The sequence below is a fragment of the Ictalurus punctatus genome, chromosome 28, assembly GCF_001660625.3.
Source record: "Ictalurus punctatus breed USDA103 chromosome 28, Coco_2.0, whole genome shotgun sequence".
In the NCBI taxonomy this organism is placed as follows: Eukaryota; Metazoa; Chordata; class Actinopteri; order Siluriformes; family Ictaluridae; genus Ictalurus; species Ictalurus punctatus.
This window is the reverse complement of record NC_030443.2, coordinates 17179972-17198784: the sequence shown is the minus strand read 5'-3', so window position 1 is coordinate 17198784 and position 18813 is coordinate 17179972. Positions and strand designations below refer to the sequence as shown.

General features: G+C 42.1%; 1 protein-coding gene across 5 annotated transcripts; it reads right to left on the bottom strand.

The window, feature by feature from the left end:
* Window positions 1-103: 103 nt before the first annotated feature.
* golga2 (golgin A2) lies at window positions 104-17944 on the bottom strand. 5 transcript variants are annotated; one of them, XM_017460360.3, is made up of 27 exons: window positions 17801-17944; window positions 15395-15517; window positions 14896-14976; window positions 12134-12186; window positions 11440-11503; window positions 10500-10562; window positions 9447-9527; window positions 8943-8981; window positions 8618-8680; window positions 8167-8260; window positions 7907-8013; window positions 7298-7356; window positions 7046-7187; window positions 6805-6894; window positions 6585-6692; window positions 6424-6511; window positions 6161-6297; window positions 5588-5806; window positions 5378-5491; window positions 4591-4815; window positions 3711-3810; window positions 3534-3622; window positions 3284-3440; window positions 3016-3183; window positions 2818-2924; window positions 1908-2076; window positions 104-1564 (listed from the first exon to the last, which is right to left on the bottom strand). In XM_017460360.3, exons 1-27 carry the CDS (start codon window positions 17846-17848, stop codon window positions 1302-1304), a joined length of 3051 nt encoding a protein of 1016 aa, XP_017315849.1. In that variant the 5' UTR covers window positions 17849-17944; the 3' UTR covers window positions 104-1301. The 5 variants fall into 5 exon arrangements, with proteins under 5 accessions (XP_017315849.1, XP_017315848.1, XP_053532972.1 ...); XM_017460359.3 differs by lacking the exon at window positions 14896-14976 and adding an exon at window positions 13077-13217; XM_053676997.1 differs by lacking the exons at window positions 9447-9527; window positions 14896-14976 and adding an exon at window positions 13077-13217.
* Window positions 17945-18813: the final 869 nt, after the last annotated feature.

Below are 18813 nucleotides of genomic sequence, written 5' to 3'. Positions count from 1 at the left end.
CTGAAACTCTCAGCCAATCAAAAGGCGGCTGGCATCATAGAGTTCACCGGCACTGATCACGAACACTGCACGCCGTTCTCACAATACATGTATTTATTTAAAAAAAAAAAAAAAAAAAAAAAAAAAAAAAAAAAAAGCAGCCATTTCTCTACATCTACAGCAATTCTGTGGGGGATTTGGAAACACTTCGATAAAGATTATATACATCCAGGTGAGCTCTTCTGGCGCGGGGCTGGCGCACGGACGCACGGTTAAAGCGATTAATGCTTTTTAATAACTCCGCTTTGAAACTTCGCGAAACTGACGTCGCGACCCCCAGCCATTACTGTACTTTCGATATTCATCTAAATAAACGCGATTATTCGTATTTTTGTCATTATTGTGCGGCGCAACTATTTACTACTTGCAATCTAGTACTTCCTTACAACTTGCTGGACCCTTTAAATCCAATACTCTTTCACATACTGTAACAAGAACGGAATATTTCCGGTTTTAACGCTAACCGAACATCGTTACTTCAACATTTTCCATAATACCTCCCCTTTCGCTTCGTTACGTTGATTTTAACTACACGCTTCTTTGACCGAACCGTAACTACGGTTGTATGTCTCCATGTGACAAGACTGATGGAGGAGCTGGAGTGAAAATGCTAAAATGGTTCAAATGGAGACCTGGACGTTTTTTTTTTTTTTTAAACCCCATATCGCCCCCTAGTGGATATTGATATTCATTTGAATCCAGCAGATAAGCAAAAAAGTATGCATAGTAAGTCGCTTAGGAGCGAATTGAACTTCAGATAAACCGAGAAGAGCGGAACGGATGACGCGGAACGGATCCAGCAAACAGCAGGCTGGCGGATTCATTCCATCTACTAGAAGCTAGAGGAAAAGCGATCGTGTTACATTCCCAATCTTATGATTTGCATGTACTTACACTGTAAGAACAGGTCAGACCTTTTTTCTATTGCACCTAATGTTCAGAGGATTAAAATAGAAGAGAGGAGGAACCCATTAAAAGCACAGAGCAGATAGAGCAACGTCAACCGCAGAACCTCGGATTAGATATATGCGTGTATAAAAATATCGACTACGGCTAAGGAAGAATGAAGAAGCTTTCACACCCGCCAAAAATGAGTGTAAACGAAAGGAAAAACACTGAATGCCCACACACTCTTAAAGTAAAACTCCAGTTACATCATGCGATCCATAACGTTGGCTCTTATTTGTGCAAAAAGATAAAAAATAATTAAAAAAAAAAAAAGAAGGTGAGAGAGCGGGGAAAAGTGAGGCATGGAGAGGCTTTCAGATCACCATGATCTTGACTTCGTCGTTCTCGTCGGGCCTGTAGAAGAACGGGATGCAAGGGTTCTCGCCGAGGAACGGAGGTGGCTGAGATTCGGGGTTCTGCATCTCCTGGAGAAGCTGCATGATCTGCCGAGCCGTGCCGTCCTCTCTGGGTCTCAGCGAAGATCCGGCAGGGGGGTCGAGTCTGTCCTGTGGGCCTTCGTCTGTCCTCGTCTGCACATCTGGAGCCACATCGACAGCTGTGCTCGTGTCCATAGATACTAAAGTGAGAGAGAGCGCGAGAGAGAGAGAGAGACATTAACTTCATGAGACAAAAAAAAAAGAAAGAGAATCTAGTGTTCACCACTAAATAAAAAATTGGTAGCGTTGGTAAATTGTTGTATAAGAGAAGCAAAACACTTCATGGATTGCTCTTAAAGGAAAATAATAAAACTATTAAGATGCTAACAGTAACTCCACTTCATCACATTACCCTGTTGTCGATTATTTTCCTATAACCGCACATCCCGATCGTTACCTAAACACCACATTGCATTTATTCCCCCCCCCCCCCAACACATCTGTGCACTTGGGTCTATGTAATACGTTTCCAAATATAAATACCCGGGCCGTCCACAGCATCCAGCTCCAGATGTGTTCCTGCAGGCGGAACGGTGTCCTCTCCAGCGGGTGTAAAGTCGGGATTATGGATGGCACTCATGTAGCGGGTGTACCACTCGTTCCTCTCCCCGACCAGACGCATCACCAGATCCTGCAGCTCTGCCAACTTCGTCTACAAATGTTACGACGAGAATGAGCCCGACTGAAATATTTAAATTCAGACAAAACCTTACAACAGCTGTATTTTAGACGTCGACTGATCGATCAGTTCTGCCGTTTTAATCGGCACAGATTTCCACAGATCGCTGGGAAAAATTCCACACCGGAATGGCTGAGGAGAAGAGTCCGCCGTCATTATATGGTACGAGAGCGGCCTCTAGAGGCCAAATAAAAACTAACGCTGACAAATTTAATTGTTTTTATTATTTCAAGTGTTTTTTGATTCATTTTGGAGGTCTCTATTTTTATTTATTTATAGTGTTACTTTTTTGTTAAGTTTGGATATACATCTTTTATTTACTTTAATATTTATTAATAGTTAATTTATATGTTCATTTCATTTTAAAAAAGTACAGGACATTTTCATGGTACTGTCAGTACTGTTTATTTTTGTAAACAAGTTCAGTAATATTTTACTGAGAGTGTTGATTAATCGGTTATCAGCAGGTACCGCCTGACTTAGTCATCGGTATCGGTAAAATCCACAATCGACCTCTACTATATTGGCACGCAATCTAGTAATGTGAAACTTGGGGAAAGAAACCCTCTTCTGCTAGGCCAGGGAAGCAGGTAAAGAAGGTTTCTTTTTGCTATCTGCTTGATAATTAGGAACTTTTTTTAAAAACTAAATAAAAAATTAAAACCACTCCTTGAACATGCATCATAAAATATCGCCATGTTAACAAAACAGTACCTTCATCTCCTCTTTGTCTCGAGCCAGCCTGCTTATGTACTCCTCCTTCTCGGTGTGCCTCTGCTTCATAATTGCTCTCTGGTTTTGATACAGCGCGATGTACTCGCCTAAAAACAGAGTTACGAGTACAATTATAAAGGAAGACGGGCGTGTGATCACGTTAACGTGTCTCGAACACCATGCCTGCTGTTTCCTCACCGATCGTATCGGTTTCTCCGGACAGCTGAATGCAGCGATGCTCCAGCTCCTCCACTCTCTCCTTCAAGTCCACCTTCTCCTGCATCAAGCCAGTGAATCTCTCCTGGAGCTTCTCCATGGCGCCCCGAAGTCCCTCGTGCACCTCTACGGGAACGCTATCTGTACTCCCTACATACACGGTACTAGTTAAGAGTGCGATACTCCTACCTTAACCTTATACGAATTTCAAATCGGAGGAGTTCCCCAAGGCTCAATGCTGGGTCCTTACCCGTTTCGGAATACGTGCTGTGGTGATGATGCTCGTGACTCGTAGTGGCCACTTGCTGCAGTGCAGCCTGGTGTAGCCTCCTCTCTTCTTCTAACCTGCGCATGATTTCGTCTCGCTCTTCCTCCAGACGGGACAGAGCAGTGTGCAGAAACTCCTCCTGTTTAAATGAATAAATACAAAGCATGAAGTTGGCTTCAAACCGACTTGTGACTTGCTTCGCTCGCTCGTTAGTCTTAACTGATTGTTTTACCATTTCCTCTCTGCTCTCAAAGTCCTCCGGGATGGCTATGGTCGATTTCTGGAAGGTTTCTGGTAGGAAATAGCTTTCCACTCCATCACCTTCACAAACACCAGGTTGTCATTCAGTCATTTAATGCAACGATATAACAAAGCGCTTTCTTAAATCTGACATGGATTTTGGACTTACCCTGGTCCCTGAGTGATGTATTTAAAGAAGAGCTGTTCAGTAGCTCCTGAACTTCTGTCTTAAGGTGCTGGTTATCCTTGGCCAGCTGGTCAAGTCTCTCCTGAGAGGGTTTTAAACAATTACATCAGCGAGCGCTTCCACCACGATGCAAATAAAATTCCAGTACGTGATACTGATTGATGCATGTTCTGATTCAACAGAATACAATACTATTTAGCACTACTTTGATACATTATGATGTGGTGCTGTTTAATGTAATACAAAAGATGCCTTTGTTAGCTTCCTGCTGACAAAAATGATTCAATATCATTATTAATACTTTATAAACAGTACACTAGACGTTACAAGAACTGCATGTGTGGTATAAAACTTTAAGCGAATTGGTACACGACATCGAATTGTAAATATTAAAAAATCAGTGCACAAGTTAAAACGAGTGAATCGTTACACTTCATACTAAAAGATTGACCGATCGATCGGTTTTTCCGATGAATCAGCGACGATAACCGATTTCTGGAACGTTCCGTTATCGTTATAATAGGAGCGTCTGAGAAGGGTCCACTGTCATTATACAGTACAAGAGCGGCCTCTAGAGGCGAAATAAAAACTAGCGCTGAGCAATTTTTGTTGCGTTATTTATTTGAAGTTCTTTTTTTATTATGTTTTATTCACTTTAGACGTCTGTATTTTTATTTGTTATTTGGAGTGTTACTTCATATATTTTATTTAACTATTATTAAATATTAAAGTAAATATATACTACCGGTCAAAAGTTTAGACACACTCATTATTATTCACGGTATCGGTAAAATCCACCACCGGTCGACGCCCTACTTCATACTACTCCTAGGGAATACTCGATTGCTAAGGGAGGACTGACCTGCGCCTCCTGCAGCTGTAATTGGCTCTGCTCCAGCTGCACTTTGCCCTGCACTTCATCGTGCTGCAGTCGGTCCATCAGCTGCGTCTGCTGCAGGAACTGCTTATGAAGGTGCTCCCGTTCAGACACCAACTGCTGGTAGCCAGCCGAGTACTGCTGCAGGTGCGCCAGGTACTGATCCCTCTGCTCCTGGAGGGACGAACACTCCTGCATCCGCTCCTTCATCTGAAACAAACGAGTGGGGAAATTAGTAACATCCAATACAGCGGGCACGCTCTTGTTTTTTTAAACCAGAGTGGCTTAGGCAGAGATATCTTTATTAAGATACAACCTTCATTGTGTAAAATGTCAATAAAAGCAGAATGAAATGATCTGCCAATCTCATAAACTCATATGTTATTCACGATAGAACATAGAAAACATATCAAATGTTTCAACTGAGTAAATGTACCGTTTTAAGGGAAAAAAAAAAAGGTTATTTTGAATTCGATGGCCGTAATATGTCTCAAAATAGTTGGGACGGGGTGAGAAAAGGCTGGAAAAGCAAGTGGTACTAAAAAGAAACAGCTGGAAGGACATTTTGCAACTAATTAGGTTAAATGGTAACCAGTCAGTAACATGATTGGGTATAAAAAGAGCATCTTAGAAAGGCAGAGTCTGTCAGAAGTAAAGATGGGATGGAATCTGGATGGAAGCATCTGTTGCTCTAAAACCTGTATACATCTTTCAGCATTGATTGGGTCTTTCCAGATAATTCAAGGTTTTGTGAATGTGAGAAGTCTCTTACCTGCTCTTTGGCATTATGGAGATCCTCCTGGAGCTGGCCCATCTTGCGAGCGATCTCCTTTTTCACGTGCTGCTCTGACTGCAGTGCGCTAGTGAGCTCCATATTCTCGTTGGTCTAAGAAGTAGGAATGGTACAAATATAATTATGAACAAAAAAATGCTTTCTATCACCATCTCTGACACACATACACACACACATACACATCCTCACCAGCTTGACAAAGCCGTTCTGCAGCTCGGCCAGCTGGTCCTTGAGCTCCCGGTTCTGAGCGAGGGCTCGGCTGATTGTGGCTTTGTCGCTCTGGACGTCTTCCAGGATGCGCAGTTTGTCGTGAGCTTCGTCGGCCGCGCGCCGCGCCTGCATCTCCAGCTCCTCCAGCCGCGTCTCCTGCTCTTGCACCAACCGGCTCAGCTGCTCGTTATCCCGAACCTGCAAGCAACAAAAGCACCAAAACCAGTAGTTAATTTTTTGTTAAAATAGCTGTACACATTCTTCCCACCCGGACAGCCAATATGGCTGATTCCAGTCCTGGGAATCTACTCAATACCATCCCGAGTCCTCTACAGTCCAACACTAATTTCACAAAATGGCGGAAGCCGGAGCTCCGACCCTCAGACACCAGTTTTAGCCGATACTGAAAATCAAATCGGAACAGATCCTACGTTACGCCGTCAAGTCTGATCATCACGGATCATCAGCTAACTGCATGAGGTGTACCGAAATCCAGGTCACCGTGTTCCTCTGATCTTATCCGTTGTAATTTGTGCTCTCAGAGATTCTGACCTGTGCTTGGTACTGCAAGCTGAGAGCATCTCTCTCCTGCTGCAAAGTGTGGATGCTCTCCTCCAGGGCCAGCTCCTTCTCCGAGGGTCCTGCGGACTGTGACGTGGCCTGGCTCTCCTGCTCCTGAGACAGTAAAGCTGAGGGACAGAGGGAGAAATCTTCAAATCAGTTTTACATAGAACATCATCCTTCAAATCATATCCCAGATTTTAAAACATTGTTTAGATCATCATCATCAAGAGCATCATATCGGTGATGTAGACCTGCTGCCTTTTTCAGCTCAGTAATCTGTTCCAGTAGCTCCTGAATCCGAGAAGCGCTCCTGTCCCTCTCTTCTGACATCAGAGTCACCTGGACACCACAACCGCAAAGTGAGTCACGTATTAAAAGTACCAGGTGTGTGTGCGCGCAGAAGGCATCGTACCTGAGTGAGAAGCTGCTCGGTTTTGTCTTTCCAGACTCGGCCTTCTTCCTGAATCTGTTCTGCGTACTGGTCTCGTTCTCTCTGGAGCTGTGCTACTGACTCCATGAGCTACAACACGACAGGTACAGTACAGCTGCGTTATACAAGACATACATATACGCACACGTTTATATAACTAAAGAGAGCGCAAAACTTTACACACACACACACACACACACACCTGGGCTGTGTGAACCTCAAGCTGATGCTTCTCTTCCAAGAGTAGCTGCACCTGTTGGTGCTCGGACGGAGTGCCTGACTGACTGGAGAACTAGCGGTGGGGGGGGGATAAATAAATAAATCAAAATCGACAAACGAGAGGGTTATTGTTATATTTGTACATATATGTGGAACGGCGTTACATACACAGTTACGACGCCGTTGAAAACGTAAGCTTTGGTGTATATAATCGTGCGAGTCACCTGCTGCAGCATGACGTCGGCCATTTCCAGGCGCTTGCGCAGTTCGTCCCGCTCCAGACCCAGAGCGCGGCTCTCGCTCGCTTTTAACTTCAGCTGTTCTGCCAGCTCGGAGCTCTGCTGCTTCATCTCCTCATTCACATTACTGAGCGAGAAAGAACGGCAAAAAGGTTCACGAGGAAAAGAAAGAAAAAAAATTAGAGCTGCGATTACTACTTCCGGACAAAATCGAACCTCCGTCACAACAGGACTTACTTCAATCGGAAGATTTCCAGTCGCAGGCTGTCCCTGTCCTTCTCCAGTTCTTTATTATGCTGCTCAGGTGAATGAAAGTAGACGTCAAAAACATCAAAGATCTTGCATTTTTATCAATATATATCTCAGGTATATACACCATGTAAGGGATAATCCACGGCTAGGTGCGCGTTACATGATCTGCAGCGTGAAATTTGACTGAAAAGATCAAAAGAACGCTTCATTTTCTAGGTTTTTTGAATTGGTTTATATATTCGGGTCGTTAGATCTAGAATTCTACTCGCTCTCTAAATCATACCCAGAGATCAAATAGAGCGATGACATTTATTTGAAAGAATTGTAGTAAATAATTCATTTCAGAGAACGAGATAATGAAGCGGTGAGTTTAACTGTACGTTACTATGGTTACAATTGTTTATAGACAGCGCGTTAACTTAGAACGGTTTTTACACACACCTGCCAGCCAATCAGAATCGAGTATCCGAACACAGACCGTAGTATAATATCGGATATCTGAATTTTTTTTCCCCCCTCTACCATAATAATGTCAAATAAAATAGTTATATGAGCGAGTCAACTTTATCTATTTATTTTATTTCAATGCTGCACCTTCTCAAACTGTTTCTGCTGTGTAGACACTGTGGATAAAGTCCGCTCCAGCTCGGACACCCTCTGCTTGCTGGCGTGCAGCCGATTATTCAGTTCCTCTGCCTCTCCTGAGAGCGTGTGCGACACGGACACAAACGCAAATTCATCAGGAAGTTAAATGCAGGCTGAGCAATCATTTTTGTACTTCATTCATGGAGCGTCTAAGACAAAAACATCGATTAAGTAAATATTTATCATCATGTCTACACACACACACACACCTGTTTTTTGGCGTGCTGCCTGCTGTGTAAAAGACAAGGCGGTCTGCAGTTCAGACTTCTCCGACACTAGAATGCCGATGGTCTGGATGTGAACCTGGAACCGCATATACACGTTTGTTTCGCTACTTAACACATCACATCGCGCTAAATGTATTCCCCTTATAAAACTATCAGCCTATGACTCATCACGTAGACGTGTTCTTAACGAACTTAAATGTGTGTCTCAGTGTGTACTATATATTACGAACGCAGCATAAGAATAACGTACGTCGCTATTGTTATATGGAATTTAAAAAAAAAAAAAAAAAAAAAAAAGATCCTTTTTAGTCCACGTGTTAAATGCTATGCAAGTCACATGACATGTTGAAGGATGGGGAAATTAATTAATTAATTATTTTTAAAATGGTACGGCAGGTTAAATTTAAAAATAAAAGACGGAAAAGCTTCTTACCTGCAGCTGTTCACGCATAGCCCCTTGTTCCTTTGCAAACTTCTGCTCGAAATCCTTCCGCTCCTGAAAAGAAAGAAATCGACTGCGAGTTTTTACGAATAAAAATTCTAAATCCTCATATTCAAGAGATGCCACTCTAAGGAGATAATCGATGCTATTCACGTCACCTGTCGGTGGTTTTAACGTTACGGCTGATCGGTGAAAGTTTAACATGTGGGACGTGTAACGAATAATGCTTTGAAAACATAAGAACAGTGATTTAAAATAAATAAATAAATAAAAACACGAACTCGTGTCCGTACGTGCGCGTCATGTGTGTGTTTACCTTCTGCATCTGCTCGGACAGCTCCTGAGACTGCTTCGTCTAAAGCGTAAACAAAAACATAGGCGGTTATTACAGAAAGCATTTTGGAACGAGTCGAGGTGGTGACCGGAGCACGGAGAATAAAGCAAACGGAGGAAACAGTAAAGCCAAGAATAAAGCTTTGCAAAAGTAAGGAGTCAGATCACGCAGACCTGAAAAAGCCTGACAAGCAAAGAAACCCATCAGCTTTGTTAATGGAAAGTGACGAAGGAAAACTCAAGGGGAAAAATTAGTATCAAGTTAAAAGAAAACAACAATGGTAGGATGTGGCTTGGGCATGCCAGGTGCGTTACTGAGTGTGGAAGTGTGTACGTGGGGAGTTTGAAAGTAGCGCTGATGTGTATAAAGGGGGTATATAAACCTGGGTGCTTCACAGCCTGAGAAGTTGTTACTACGGCAACATGGCAAAAACACCCATACGGTACACACATCGGTACTCCTCACACTCCTGTCGGACACCCTTACCAGTGTCTCTATCTTTGCAGTGAGCTGGGAGTTTTTTAGAGTGCTGGAGTCCAGAGCGGCTGCCAGCTCCTGGTTTCGAGTCTGAACGTGCAGGCATGCAGAGAGAAACAGAGAGGAATGTGAAAGGTCAAACAGAAATGGCCAAAAAATTATAATAAATAAATAAAAATCATTTATGACAGAAATTAATTTGAAATAAAATGGATTTTGGGAGGAGAAGTATGATGCGACGTGTCCTGATTAAGGATTCAATTGTGCTGGGTGGCAACAGATCTCTCTCTCTTTTTTAAAATAAATAAACAAACAAACAAACAAACAAACAAACAAACAAACAACAATAATAATAATAATAATGTTAAAAAAAGAAAAGAAAAATTAAATAAAAGAAATAACTAAAGTGATGATAACAGACGTCGGAATTCAACTCTGCTCCCAAAATTTTTTTCTTTCTATGTTTTTAAAAAAAAAAAAAAAAAAAAAAAAAAAATTTTTTTTATTTATTAAAAATAAACAAGAAACACTGAAAAGGAGCAAAACATGTTAAAACTTTTTATTTTACAAACGATGTAACGTTTGAAAAAACGATTTTAAATGATTAAGAACAAAAATCTCTTCACCTGCTTTCAATCATTGTAATTATATTTATTTTTTAAATAAAAAAGTTCACGATATCCACGATATCTCATAAAAGCATATTGTGACATACTTTATCACGCACGATATCGACATTATATCATGACATCGCCGAGCCCAACTGACAACTGCTGAAATGTATTTTTATAAAAATTGTTCAGCGATAAAAATTTTTTTTTTTAAATCATTAAATTATCACACATTTGTCTAATAAATATCATTTGGCTCAGGGATACAACTGAAAATAGATCGATAGATAACTAGCTGGGAGAACAACTGATGGGACTCGGCGATTTGAGGAATTCAGTAGTGCAGTTCACATGACACTTATATATCTATATATATTTTAAAAAAGACTTTGAAACGGCCGAGACATCAGACTCGTGCGAGAGATCAGACTGGCATCGCGTTAAGACGTACCTCCAGTTCTTTCTCGTTGACGGGAGACGATCCGGTCTCGCCATTGACGTATGACGACGGTGACTGGAGCACAGACGAGATGAACGTTGAAGGTTATCGAGTCAAAAGAAAAATCTAAATGTTTTTTTTTTTTTTTTTTTTTTAAACTGTGAACCGTGGCTTTCATCATTGCTCATGTGCTCTTATTTCATTTTATACTACTATATCTACACACAAAGCCTTTTCCCCAATGTTTTCGTTCATTCTTCTAAAATGATGCACGGGTGCGTCTGGATCAGCTCCCTAGTTCAGTCATGGCACTGATCAGTGAGTCGGCCATTTTGAGGGCGCAAAATCCTTCCAGTGCACTGGAACGTTCGCTATCTAAAAAACAAACAAAAAAAAATCCCACGATGCACCACAAAAACCAGGGAGCATCGAGGGAGCTCACTATATTCCCTTACTGGATGTCAAGTGTTCTGAAGCCTCTCGGACAACTTCGTCTAGAAACGTAAGCCGCTTGCTATCGCCGTTGTATCTCCTACATGATTACTTCCAGTACGTTATCGACTTTTAATTTTACTTGGCGTTCTTTAGACGGTTCGTTTGAGTCGGACGAATTTTAAGTGATTCATGATTTAAAAGAATCCACTAGCTCACCTACGATCCTGCTTTACATAAATTTACATGACGTATAAATGTCAGAAAGACAGATAACGGTCCTGCCTGGTGGTGATAAACGCCAGTCATAGTGGTGAAGTTTCACAACACGAGTACGTAGTCATGTCGACGGAAATGGAGTCGTGAGTGTCCCAATGTGTAGTGAGCCAAGGGTCCTTACCCGCGCCTGAACTCGTGTATGACATACTGATCCACCACCTAGGGAGCTGATTGAGACGCACCTCGAGTAAGAGACACAAGGGGTAAAAATGGACAGCCGTTTTTAAAGGTGACTCCTCACCTCAGCGAGAAGGCCGTTGAGCTGCTGAGAGAGCTGCCTCAGACTCTCTGTGGATGACAGCGGCCTGGGACACACAAGCAAAAGCATACGCACAATGAGCTCGAGAACAAACAGAAGCACGACACACAATGGGTTGTATTCAGAGCGAGGCAGAGTGAAGAGTTAATAATAAAATGACACACGTTGGTATTCAGACCGTAGCGCTATCCATGGAGCGGCACAATATTCCACGTAGGCTTGGTCACTGTCTGAGAGTTTGTCCTTAGCTATGAAATACTTATTCAGGAAATAAAAACAAAGGCTAACTGAGCTACAGTCTGGCTGAAACAAATAAATAATAATTTTTATATTATATTATATATATATATATATATATATATATATATATATATATATATATATATATATATATATATATATATATATATATATATATATATATATATATATATATATATATATATATATAAATAAAATTAAGCCAAGCTCCTCTGTAGTGCGATCCGGTGTACAAAGAACTTTCCCCGTGTAGCTACCGACACGTCTTTTGACCTCAAGTGAGCAGTTTAAGTCTCTAAATACGACCGAACGTTGTTGTTGTTCTTATCCTTTCCCTTTTCTTATCTTATCATCTTCAAGGATGTCTTGCGTCCGAGAAGCGAAACTAAATAAGGTGACGATTAAGTAACCTCACCTGTTTTCCTCCAGGGAGTGTTCATCACCGTTGGCATCCAGTTCACAATTCTCCTGAGGATGCAGATGGAAAATAAATTTTTTAAATAATTATTAAAAAAAAAAAAAAAAAAAGAATAAGGTAAATATGGTGCGAAGGCAAATGAGAGAGGAGGGGGGGGGATCTCTAAATCCTGAGATAAGAGTATCTACAGCAGACAAAACAATAACTGTAGCGGTACAATACAACATCGAACAGCAGACATAACAAATTAAAGCATCAATCAGAAGCGGTGTGAGAAAACTCAACATTTAATAATTAGCCATTATGGTTTGGACAAGACACAAACAGCAACTAAGGCCTGGTTTTAAAGCCACGGATTAATCCTGATTTTAAATTTGAAACGAGAACTGTCGATTGTAAATTCATTTTTGGTTAAAGGAAACCCCGACTATGAAGACGTGTATGGCTTATTACAGTAACGCTGACGGTCTTGATTCTCCAGGGACCCTACGGCGATATAAACATGTCTTCCGTTCAACCTTTTCAATCTGAACCTGAACGTGACAGAGACGTAGCGGAGGCCAACAGAGAAGACGTTACTCGAAATGTACATCGAAATGAAGACGATCAGAGGTGAGGAGGTGAGAGCGGGGCAAAATCGATGACGTCTGTGCAGCAAATGAACGTCTATGCCAACCAAAGAGCTTGTAAAGAGCGCCACCTTCCGTCAGGAGCCGTTCAAGGTAAGCATATGAATTAAACTATCGTTTTAGGATTAAAATGATTGATATTAGAAAACGTTTTGAGATTATCGGACGATCGTCTAACTACGTATTTTAGTAGGAGAGGGCAATTATTGCGTGTTAAGGCCTACAAGTCTTCATAGTCGGGGTTCCTTTTAAAGTCTTGGTTTAGGTTTTCAGGCAGTGCTCAGGAAACCAGGCAGAGACGTCAGACAGACCTGCAGGTCAGCGATGTCAGTGAGACACTCCGTGTTAGTAGCAGCGTGTAGGTTAGAAACAGGAGAGCAGCGACCGTGTTCTCCTGAATCCTCCTGCATCTCAGAAATCGGGGACTCCCGCGCCCCCAATTCGCCATGGTCCTGATACATCACACACATAAAGACGATGCTGAAACTGCAAGCTGTTAGTGCATTAACGCAGGCTAAGCAGTGCAGCTTGCTGGTGGACCTGAGATACACACGTACGTGCAGAATGCTTGCTGACTGGTTAATGAGCTGCATCACAGACATATAGTTCTGATCTATAATACACTTCTGCTTGTTTACAGTGTGGTAGGGTGCAAAGCACTCCTTGTGAGACATGATGCTCGATTCATGAAAAACAAGTTCGATTTAGCTGTTGGGAGTTTATGTCAATCCATCTGTACAGGCTCCCATCCATCTACATCCATCCATCCATCCAGCCATTAATTCACATATGCAGGCATCCATCCATCCATCCATTAATTCACACAGGCATCCATCCATCCATCCATCCATCAACCCATCCAACCACATAGGCATGCATCCATCCATCAATTCACACAGGCATCCATCCATCCATCCACATAGGAATCCATCCATCCATCAATTCACAGAGGCATCCATCCATCCATCAATTCACACAGGCATCCATCCATCCATCAATTCACACAGGCATCCATCCATCCATCAATTCACACAGGCATCCATCCATCCATCAATTCACACAGGCATCCATCCATCCATCAATTCACACAGGCATCCATCCATCCATCAATTCACACAGGCATCCATCCATCCATCAATTCACACAGGCATCCATCCATCCATCCATCTAGGTATCCATCCATCCATCTAGGTATCCATCCATCCATCCATCCATCTAGGTATCCATCCATCCATCCATCCATCCATCCATCTAGGTATCCATCCATCCATCCATCCATCTAGGTATCCATCCATCCATCCATCTAGGTATCCATCCATCCATCCATCCATCTAGGTATCCATCCATCCATCCATCCATCCATCTAGGTATCCATCCATCCATCCATCCATCCATCCATCCATCTAGGTATCCATCCATCCATCCATCCAGGCATTCATCCATTCATCCACCCATATATGCATCCAACCATCCATCCATCCATATAGGCAATCATCCATCCATCCATATAGGCAATCATCCATCCATCCATATAGGCAATCATCCATCCATCCACACAGGCATCCATCCATCCAGCCATCCATCCATCCGCACAGAAAACCATTCAGCTATCCATTCAAATAGGCATCCATTTATCCATCCAGAACTGGATGACCGATTGGTACACCAGTTCAAATGTATGAATCTTTACACCATACGTCATAATAATATAAAACAACCTGTCCCAGTGTTATTACATATCCCTAATCATAAATCAGATTTCTTTTCCTTACAAATGAACACAAATAATGGAAAAGGATGAGGTAGAATGCAATCCAGCAGTGGTCAAATCTCAGCATGCAGGACTTTGTAGTATAAATAGTACCAAAAGAAGAAGAAAAAAAATAAAAAAGGCAAGCATTTCCATGAGAGCAATATGCAAAGCAGGTTTCTTGTTAAAGACCACACTGCATCATTCATGCCATGCCATTTACACAGCAAAGACAAACACATGATAGAGAAAACTGAGCCACACTAACTAGCCAAAGTAACTGCTAAATTTATAATTCTGTGCATGCAGAAAGGACTGGATTTCGGGGGAAGAAAAGAGAAAATGAGACGGAGGAAAGGAATGAGAGAGGACCAGCTCACCTGGCTGTTCACCAAAGGAGGAAGAGCTACTCCGTTAGTCAGACTAAGATCAGACACCATAACTTTGAGAATATTCTCAATCTACAGGAGAAGGAAAAGGAGGAGTGAAGGAGGCGTGAACGAGGGACGCGTCAGGCACAACGAACAGATAAGACAGAGGAACAGCAAGAAAGGGAAAAGATTGGAGATTTCTACGCTGATGTTAGTTGGGATGTTTTATTACCACAACTCGCTGATGTTTGTTATCTCAGTCTTTATACAGACATCGATATTTTTATTTTATTCTTATTATTTTCGCATCCTTCTTACATGCGATGCCTTGTAACTCATGTCTGAGTGGGGATGTTATCTTTTGACTCGTATGCCATTCTGTCTGATGGTAATGTCAGCGTAAAAGGTGGGACTGTTCTTCGAGTCCTTTTCCTGGAATTTTACCCTCAGGTCACAGTTTGGCTGCACGAAACGAATTGAAATCAACAGCCTGAGTGGAGGGACTCACGTGTTCCGGCGAGTGCCTGTCGGCAGACTGAGCATCTCCCTGACCCCCTCCTTTCACCTTCCTCTTCTTCTTCGGTCCAGGGTTGACGGGGGATTGTGTACTCTTCTGCTGAAACTCTTTCAGCTGTCAATCAGAGACACAGAGACAGAGTTGGGAGCAAGAACTCAATTACCCAACATCCAGTAATCCTACCCATCTCACTCTTTTTTTTTTACACCACTGCATCCCATGATGTCATCACGGGTGGATCAAACATATAATCACGCTCTCTGATGGAGTATTTACTTGCCAGTAGAAGGAAAATAATCCAATCTATGCAATGTTTTTGCATGCACTGAAGTAATGTCATGATTGCTGATAACTGCTACTGTGTACTGCTTAATTTAATTCTACATTTTAATCGACCGTGTTAATCATTTCAAGTCGGTTAGTTCGAAGCTCAATTGACTTGTGGATGTTTTTACACCCACATTTTACTGACAAATAAAATGACTCAGCATTAATTTTCCATTTGTTTAAATCTTAGTCAGTAAGACAAGCAAGTCAATTAAATTAACCATGCACCCTAGTTCATGAAGATATCATGGCATGCGACTTAAGTGTAACGACTTTACCACTTGAACTCTTTCTCCAAAGACGTACGAGACTGAAGCATTATGGATAAAACAGGTTAAAGAAGTACATTCGCAATCTGAATATTAAACCCCTGGAAAACCATAGACCATTCCTTAAACGTCACGGACCACATGTCCAACGCGGAAGAATCCCCGTGAGAGTTGCGAGTGATCCATGAGATTAACAGTAGGCCTGAGTCAGCTGAGTAAAGTGCTCGGGATGGGTTATACTGCTTCAGAGGTTCAGCAAGACATACCAGAGCAAATTAACTCAGAGCCATAAACAGGACCAGCGTAGCTTGGCGTAACATTCTCTGATTTACTTTTCCTGGTAACGACACACAACAGCCAGAAAAAAAAAATAAAAATAAATCACTGTAGTAGTCTAATCCGGGAGTTACTCAGAAATCAACTCCAACGCTATGCCCACATTACTCCGGATAGATCTGAAAACTGAAAGCATTTTCGTTTTAAAACCCTCTCTGTCTACACTGGTGTTTTCAAACTGGCTCGTCCACGTTGAAACGCCTACATCGCTGTACCGCGCGGGTGTAAAACACAAGAAGCTTTAAAAGGTTTATTTAAAAGCGAATCTGAAGGTTGTACGAAGTGTTCGAGAACTGAACATCGATTACACTACTAAACTGCAGTATAACGAGCCTAAACTAGAACCTTGTGGGATACCGCTGCACATTTTGGGTTTCTAGTGACTTTCCATTCGACTGGTAACAGTCATAACATCTAGAGAACTCGTCAGAACTCGTCTTAAAACCTGTTGATTAAACAATATCAGACGAGGAATTCAAGTCACAGGCACATCCTCCATCCAAATTCATCCACGTGTAAGTTACGCAATATCTCCAGCAAGTCTGACAGCTGTCAAGGGACGAGGCTGGCATCTGATAAAGTCTGTCATAACATAAATTCCTCTGTTTAATCTCAACTAGAGAAGTCAGAAAGCTCTCAGTACGCAGAAGCACTGATTAGGACCAAACACCACAAAACAACGTGGACATTTTCCCCCCCTCTTGGTTTGTGTGTCCTAAATGTCACATGACTTCATCTGTGAACACAGGCATTTTGAGTATGCTAGGCTATCTCCATCTACACGTTGAGCAATCTCATCTCAAACCTTATAATAGATTTTGATTTGAAAGTTTAACAACTCTAACTTTTATCTAGCCAAAATGAAGAAGACAGGCATAGAGCTGTCAAAACACAAGCCTGCTAAAACAGAAAATCTGCCTTGGCTAAGGTACACAGCTAGGGTGTGCAGGGTTTTTGTTTGTTTGTTTTAATCTTCAAATTCTACCTACTTAGTTAAAAATACTAATAATAATTAACCTAACTATCCTCTCATTCTCATTTCAGTGCAGCCAAACCCAGGTGAAAATGTGAAACCTGCCGAATAGCACACAAGACACAAGAATTAGCTATTAGCAGTGAATAAACCAACATAGTAATAATTTCACTCCTTCCATTTTCTGCTCACAAACCCCCCAACTTCAACCCGACCTCCATTTTCAACCTCTTCGACGTGACATTAGCTCATTCAACGCGAATTCTCAGCTGGCTGTCAAGAAGGCCGAAGCTACATCCCCGGCGTCGAGTTACACTGACATCCGCAAACAAGCGACGCAAGGGCGGGGAACTCTCACGGGCTAAACCGCGGACGTGGAAACGTCCACCGTAGGCAAGTTAAATCGTTTCCATTCCAGCATTTTTTGCGCTCAGGTGGTGGAAGGGTAATATGAGGTGTTGTAGGTAGGAAGAAAAGGGTGACAAAACAAACCTTTTTCTTTGCTGCGGCGAGTTTAATTTGCCTGCTCTGGTCGGCCATCGTCGTCCCGGCACCACGTCATCAAGTTTAGCATCCGTGTCCTGTAGAGAGAGCTCTGGATTACTCCGCCTCGGGTTAAAGCTACTTCCTCCTTCTCCTCCTTTTCCTCCTTCTTCTCCTTCTCGTTTTAATGGCTTTGGTGCATTACCGTCTAAAGCTTTCCAAACACAGAGAGATATTTCTGCATTATTTAACCTCAGTGCAGTGCTGCTGAATTGTCAAATGGTTTTAGACTGATTACAGTAAACACAAAACACACACTTAACACTAATCCCTTTTCTTCCAAACCTAAAACACACCTCAGTCATCTACACAGACCCCAAACATCCAGGCCCAAATCATTCCCTTCTCATTTTAAACCAAACTTTTCACACAGGCTGCTGGAATTCTTCCTTAACGAACATCAACAAACCTTGTCTCCATGGAGCCCGCTTTATATACAGTGGTTGTGGGGCTTTTAGTTCCATGCATTAATTTCCCATCCATACCGCTTATCCTACACAGGGTCATGGAGAGCCTGGACGGGGTGCCCCCAATCGCACACCCATTCACACAGTACGGACAATTTGGAAATGCCAGTCGGGTGAGGAAACCGGAGTACTCAGAGGAAACCCCCCGAAGCACAGGGAAAACATGCAAATTCCATACACACTGGTCGGAGGTGGGATTCAAACCCCCAATCCCAGAGGTGCGAGGCAACTACATATGGGTGTGATGGTCAGGTGTACACAAGCTTTTGGCCATAAAGTGTATAATTTTTATGCCTTTTTTTAAAAAAAGCATATAAGACATAACACACAGTTTGACATTTGTGCGAACAGGAGAATTAGCAGCTGTTCGGATTTGTTTTTACAACCTGTAAATGGCAAATGTGTGGAATAATTTGACAAATACATATGCATTACTCTGGATAAGTACTGACTCAGTAGAAATAGGATAAATGCCTCTGATGGGATCCTTCCCAG